Source organism: Berghia stephanieae, chromosome 6 (genome assembly GCF_034508935.2).
Source record: "Berghia stephanieae isolate SIO BIC M18660-M18661 chromosome 6, UCSD_Bste_1.3, whole genome shotgun sequence".
NCBI lineage: Eukaryota > Metazoa > Mollusca > Gastropoda > Nudibranchia > Aeolidiidae > Berghia > Berghia stephanieae.
Window position 1 is genome coordinate 28373391 of NC_088365.1, and position 7500 is coordinate 28380890.

General features: G+C 37.8%; 1 protein-coding gene across 3 annotated transcripts in view; it reads left to right on the plus strand.

The window, feature by feature from the left end:
* LOC144974789 (properdin-like) overlaps positions 1-7500 on the plus strand; it is a 70873-nt gene that overhangs the window by 51228 nt on the left and 12145 nt on the right. For all 3 annotated transcript variants that reach the window (XM_078918051.1, XM_078918053.1, XM_078918052.1), the window contains 3 exons: positions 3627-3912; positions 4524-4718; positions 5982-6152. In XM_078918051.1, coding sequence (XP_078774177.1) covers positions 3627-3912; positions 4524-4718; positions 5982-6152 — 652 coding nt within the window. The remainder of the gene's footprint in view (positions 1-3626; positions 3913-4523; positions 4719-5981; positions 6153-7500) is intronic.

The window sequence follows — 7500 nt, forward strand, 5'->3', positions numbered from 1 at the left end:
ATAGTTTGACCCTTTGAAAAACTCATCAGTTTTAGTCAGAACCTTATATTATATCCAGTTAAAAATTGGACCAAATTATTGTGTCCGGACTAACCCAGATCTCGTCGTGAAACGGTTAATCTTCCAATCCAAACATAGTTTATTTTGGCATTCCGTTGCACGCTCAATCAACGCGGCCAATATCTGGACTCGATAACATCCGGGTGTCATTTCTATGTCTCGAGGGAGGTAACCCAGACATCTTTATTATTGTTATAACAAAGTTTATTTCCCCTTTCTTCGCCTTACTAATTTTATCTATCTATCTATCTATCTATCTATCTATCTATCTATCTGTCTATCCATCTATCTCTCTCTATTTATCCATCCATCCATCCAACAAATCATCTATCTATCTATCCATTTATCTATATATCTATCTTTTTTATCTATCTATCTATCCATTCATCCATCCATCCATCCATCTATCTATCTATCTATCTATCTATCCATTCATCCATCCATCCATCCATCCATCTATCTATCTAACCAACCATCTATCTACCTGTCTATTTATCTATCTATCCAACCATCTTCCTACCTATATATATATATATATATATATATATATATATATATATATATATATATATATATATATATATATATATATATATTGTGTGTGTGTGTGTGTGTGTGTGTATATATATGTATATATATGTATATATATATATATATATATATATATATATATATATATATATATCCCCCACCCCAATTTCTCAATACCATCTCTATTTCTCATGTCTGTATGTAGCCTTTACATATTAATTTCTGTCCCAAACTAAATCATTCGCTCATTTTTCATTTATGAACGATTATTATTCTCGTATACCACTCCATTTCTGGTGATTCATCTCAGACGATTTCTCACTTTTCCATTCTCTTTCTCTCTCTCTCTCTCTCTCTCTCTCTCTCTCTCTCTCTCTCTCTCTCTCTCTCTCTCTCTCTCTCTCCCCCCTCCCTCTCCTTCTATCCCTCTCTCTCTCTCTCTCTCTATCTCTCTCTCTCTTTCTTTCTCTCTTCTCTTCTCCTTCTCTCTTCTTCTCTCTCTCTCTCTTCCTTTCTCTTCTCTTCTCTTCTTCTTTTTTTCTCTCTTCTTCTCTCTTCTTCTCTTTTCTCTCTTCTCTCTCTTCTTCTTCTTCTCTCTTTCTTCTTCTTCTTCTTCTCTCTCTTTCTTCTTCTTCTTCTTCTCTCTTCTTTTCTCTTCTTCTTCTTCATTTCTTCTTCTTCTTTTCTTCTTCTTCTTCTTCTTCTTCTTCTTCTTCTTCTTCTTCTTCTCTTCTCTTCTTCTTCTTCTCTTCTTCTTCTTCTTCTTCTTCTTCTTCTTCTTCTTCTTCTTCTTCTCTTCTTTTCTTCTTCTTCTTCTTCTTCTTCTTCTTCTTCTCTTCTTCTTCTTCTTCTTCTTCTTTCTTCTTCTTCTTCTTCTTCTTCTTCTTCTTCTCTTCTTCTTTCTTCTTCTTCTTCTTCTTCTTCTTCTCTTCTTCTTCTTCTTCTTCTTCTTCTTCTCTTCTCTTCTTCTTCTCTTCTTCTTCTTCTTCTTCTTCTTCTTCTTCTTCTTCTTCTTCTTCTTCTTCTTCTTCTTCTTCTTCTTCTCTTCTTCTTCTTCTTTCTTCTTCTTCTTCTTCTTCTTCTCTTTCTTCTTCTTCTTCTTCTTCTTTCTTCTTCTTCTTCTTCTTCTTCTTCTTCTTCTCTTCTTCTTCTTCTTCTTCTTCTTCTTCTTCTTCTTCTTCTTCTTCTTCTTCTTCTTCTTCTTCTTCTTCTTCTTCTTCTTCTTCTTCTTCTTCTTCTTCTTCTTCTTCTTCTTTCTTCTTTTCTTCTTCTTCTTCTTCTTCTTCTTCTTCTTCTTCTTCTTCTTCTCTTCTTTCTTCTTCTTCTTCTTCCTTCTTCCTTCTTCTCTTCTTCTTCTTCTTCTTCTTCTTCTTCTTCTTCTTCTTCTTCTTCTTCTTCTTCTTCTCTTCTTCTCTTCTTCTTCTTCTTCTTCTTCTTCTTCTTCTTCTTTCTTCTTCTTCTTCTTCTTCCTTCTTTCTCTCTTCATTAATGATCCTACTTCAAATTTTCACCCATCTAATCCGTTGATTTCTTTATTTGGCTATATCTATTTTTATTTTATTTTATTTTAGTTATTATTATTTTTTTTTTTTTTTTTTTGTAGATGAAATTTTCAGAGAGCTAATTAGAGGATCCTTCTGAAAATAAAATTTAACTAGAACACACACACAGAAACATACACACACACAGAAACACACACACACAAACACACACACACACACACACACACGTAGAAGAATATACAATTAGTTAATGAGATGGCGGATGAATCTATTACATCAGGGAAGAAAAAAATAACAGAAACGAGAAGGATATGAAAGTTGGGGCGGATGGGGGTGGGGGGGGGGGGGGGGGGGGGGGGGGGGGGGGGGGGGGGGGGGGGGGGGGGGGGAGGTTGCAATTATAAGGATTGGAAGTTGTCATCTAAACCCGGGTCTCGAAATAGACGTGAAAGGCCGAGATGACACGAGATTAATAATCTGTTGATTGCGTGATAATGATGTGGCAGCTATGTGGTCTAGTAGTATGACACTCGCTTTCGCATCGGAAGGCCCTGGCTTCGAGCGCATATTTGAGTTCTCGGAAAGGGCTCTTTACTCACATGCTCTCATTGTACTCAGGTGTAAAATGAGTACCATCATGTCTCGTTCTACGTGTTGCGTTTTGCTTTTTGCCAAGGACCCTTTGTAAAGTGATTTGAGCACGTTTAGTGGATATTGTGCTATATAAAAAAGCTCTAAGCCTAATAACGAATGCAGATATGATAAATGTTACCCGTCGTCACAAAGCGGTATTATCCACTAGATTATTGACCAATCAAAACGCTTGATTTGTGACACACCCTCCAACCATTCGAACAAATATTGAAGGAACAAAGATGGTGTCTCTCAGCTCTTTGTTATTATTTCTAGAGTCTGTAGATGATGAGTTATCACTAAATGGTGAGGCTGGCTGAGAAAACCATGGAAGATGCGCAAATTTCATAAATTGAGTTATGTAGTCAGTGGCGTAGACCACATCTTTCTGATCATTTACCACTTTAGATTTTCTTTCTATGTCTATTAGAACCCACGACTTCCCGGGTTTTCTCAGCCAGCCTCATAAATTATGTCAATCATCAGACTCTAAAGGTGAAGGTCATTTAAATCGATCGATATCTGAAGGACGAATTTTCTAGCCAATTTTTTGAATACCTGTCTTTCCAGGTCATGGCAGCTAACTTGTGGACAGACTATAAACGTTACACTCTACTCATAGCTGTGTGTCTGTTGATACGTTAAATTATATTAACCAGTTAATAAGTTTATTTATTTATCTATTTATATATTTATTTATCATATATTTATTTATTTATTTTTCATATATTTATTTATTTATCTATATATACATTTGTTTATTTATTTAGTTAAGTATTTGTGTGTGTGTTTTTTTTTAATTCATTAATATATTTTTAATGAATTTATTTATATATTCATTTATTGTTTATGTATGTATTCATTTATGTATTTATTTATTCATTTATTTATTTATTTCAGATGAAAGTGGGTAAAAATCGATTCAGGTGCAGTCCCTGTCAATCTCTGCTCCCATCCGGCACCTCAGGACTGCACGTGCCAAAATCCAAACGGCCTCTGTGGGGTACGAGCGGACGATCCCGACACCGACACCGATCCAAACATATCCACGCAACCACCGCCGCCACAACCACCACGACCGCTACAACCACTACCACTACATTTGCTACAGTACCTACCGCTGCAGTGCACAAACAATCTAAAGCCTCAACAACCGTCGCCCCATGGCCCACTCCCGCAAGACCCAGTAAGTATGCGCATATTGCATAAGAAACACGACGTTTCGATTCCTTACCTATATCACGTATAAATATGAAACGTATTGAATAAAAATGATTGAAAAAGCTTCAAGCTAGAACGAAATGCTTAACGCGCTACGTTTCGAGACAAAAATCATCTTCAGCCAAAAAAAAAAAAAAAAAAAAAAAAAAAAAAAAAAAACAACAACAAAAATAAAATGAAAACCAAACTTGTATAATCCAGATAGACGTTTTCAAGACTCTCTCTCTCTCTCTCTCTCTCTCTCTCTCTCTCTCTCTCTCTCTCTCCCTCTCTCTCTCTCTCTCACACACACACACACTCACTCTCTCTCTCCCACTCTCTCTCTCCCACTCTCTCTCTCCCCCTCTCTCTCTCTCTCTCTCTCTCTTCCACTCTCTCCCTCCCACTCTCTCTCTCCCTCTCTCTCTCCCTCTCTCTCTCCCACTCTCTCTCTCCCCTCTCTCTCTCCCTCTCTCTTTCTCTCCCACTATCTCTCTCTCTCTCTCTCTCTCTCTCTCTCTCGCTCATCCCTCTCCCCATACACATCACATTATACATACATACATACATAAATTACAACTTGTTTCAATCGACCAGAACCCAACACCGTCATCGACTACCCACCCCCTAAAGACGAACATGGCAACGTCATCGTATGGGAAGAATGGTCCCCTTGTTCTGTGACATGTGGGGCTGGATGGAGATCCAGGGCCAGAGTATGTGATGACTGCGACCACAACGACTATGAAAATGTCCAGTCCCATCCCTGCATGGTCAATTTCTACTGTCCAGGTGAACAGAATATTTTAGCATACCCCCCCCCCTCCCCTATTACTGTTCAACCTCACTGACCTGCTACTTTATTTAATCATTCCATGTCTTCTTGTTCGCCAATAACTAAACTGCTGTTTTCTACCCTAAAAAAAGTACTTTTTTCTTCTTTTTTTTTCAGCCGCATATTTTTCACTTCACAAATTCAATTTTTAAGATGGTCTCCGAATTGTCAGAAATTCTTCATCCTTGAGCCTTGTTCTGAGTATTTTAATATTGGGCGATATCTACTAAACGTGCGCTTTACAAAGGCTCCCCTTCCATCTGCAACGTTTAACATTCTAGGATCTACAGACGTGACGCATGTTAGGCGATATTACATTTTTTTTTTTTGAAAGTTCAAACAAAAAATCGCTGGGTTTTTTTTTTTAATTATACAATATATTCGTACATCATTTGTCTAAACAACTCCAGAAACAGAGAACAATGAACCGAATCATAAGAGCTTGGCGATGTTACTGTTGATATTAACAATTACCAAAGTCTTTAAGTAATGTGGAGAGGACGGGAAAAGGGAAAGACTAAGGAAGAAATAGGAGGGGATGAAATGGGTAATGAGGTAAAGCGGAGGAGAAATAGAAGGAGAAGAAGAAATAGAAGGTGGTGGAGGAGGAGAATGAGAAGTTTCTTACTTATCCGAACCTGCGACCAGCTGAGCTCTAGCCGTTCAGTCGTGTGCCATGCGGTAGAAGTTAGACATCTTTTGTAGTTGTTCCAAGTACTGTTACTGATGCTTGGATTTGGTGGGAGGAATGTACATCTCAGGTCTTCAAGAGATTGGCATTCAAGCAAGTGGTGTGTTACTGTTTCATTGTGGTGTGGACATAAGGGGTAGGAAGGGGATGTGTCTTTTGTAATTTTGCTTGAATGAGAAGTGAAGAGGGAGGGTGTCTAAATAAGTCTTAGACGTGACCAGACCTGCCTACTTCAACATTTAAAATTTCGTAGCTTTTAGGATATAAAAATGTTATTGCTATAGTTAACTTTACTGATCAACAATTTGCCCTCACAATGATTAGATATCACTTCTAAATCGTTAAAAATTTAAACTCTGGCACCAACTTCCTTTGTCAATAAGTTTTAATGACTTATAAATGCTCAAAAAGTTCTGAAATTTGAGCCAAAATGTCATAATTCTACGATTATTTTTAATTCCAGGCATGTCTGCGTGACGCTATCACGACGCTATGTTGTACCTCATTGACATTTTATTGTCCATTCCAGTTGACGGGAACTGGGGGCCGTGGTTTCCCTGGGATTCGTGCTCTACGACCTGTGGGGTGGGGACACGCAAGAGGGAGAGGAAATGCAACTACCCACCCCCTGCCTATGGTGGAAAGTATTGTGAGAACGACGCTGTAGCTAACAAGGAGTGTAACAACAAACCATGCCCTGGTAAGGACTGGGAGGGAAAAAATGGAAGGCCGTCATTAGATACCATTGCCTAGGCATTCCACGAAGGAATATAGATAATCCATCAAACAAGATGTCAGATATCAACAGGAATCACCCATGTTGTACAAAGTGAGCAAACTGGGGGTTAATAATCTTGCCCAATGGAAAAAACGAAAGTACCTAAAGCGGGGCTCGAACCTGGGACCTTTCGGGTCACAGTAAAAGGCCTTAACTCCTCGGCCACTTTATCCCAAAGAAATTAATAGAGAATTATGATATTTGCACGTAAGACGTAAGTATCAATTTGACGGTTAATTATAGAAGGGTTATTTTTTGTGCAAACCATGCCTTGGCTGATTTATTTTGTTGACAAATGACGTTGTGATTACCAAAGAGTGTAACAACAAGCCATGATCTGGTAGGTACAGGGAAAATGAATTGATTAAAAGATTTACATTTAAAATTCTGTTTCAACTTAACAACGCCACTACCACATTATCTCATTCGTCTGTAGTGTTTCATTCATCCTGTTTTGTTGATAAAGGGTTATGAGTAATTCTCACTAAACTGTATTAACCAGACTATAAACGTTCAAGGTTACACATAGTTTTGTGTGGTGGTCCGTTATACTTCCGGATGGCAATGTTGTGAGCTTCTAGGCCAAGCGCATACCATCTATAGGCGTCGCGGTAGCCAAGTAGGAGAGAACTCCCTGGCCCTCATGAGTAAAAAAGGACTCGACATAAATCATCTACTTCCGATGTCAGTCATAAAATGGAGAAAAACAAAATGCAGAAAATTGAGTTCAAAATCAAAACAATCAGACATATAGATAGTTCGAAGATGACGTCACTCATGTCTTTGTTACTGTTTTTTGCCATCCGCGTTTATGAGTAATGCTCACTGAACTGTATAGATAGTTCGAAGATGACGTCACTCAGGTCTTTGTTATTGTTTTTTGCCATCCGCGTTTATGAGTAATGCTCACTGAACTGTATTAACCGGACTATAAACGTTCATGGATACACACAGTTTTGTGTGTTGGTCCGTTATACTTCCGGATGGCAATGTTATGAGCTTCTTAGCCAAGCGCATACTATCTATTAACCTGACTATAAACGTTCTTAGATACACACCGATTTGTATGTTGGTCCGTTATACTTCCGGATGGCAATGTTATGAGCTTCTTCGCCAAGCGCATACTATCTATATGATAAGATAAATAAAAACACATGAAAACAAAAAATTAGAAGCATCAAAAAAAAAAAAAAAAACACACACAAAAAACAACAACAAAAAACAAAACAAAAAAAAATACTAACAAGACTCGTCATAAATAAAAATGAAG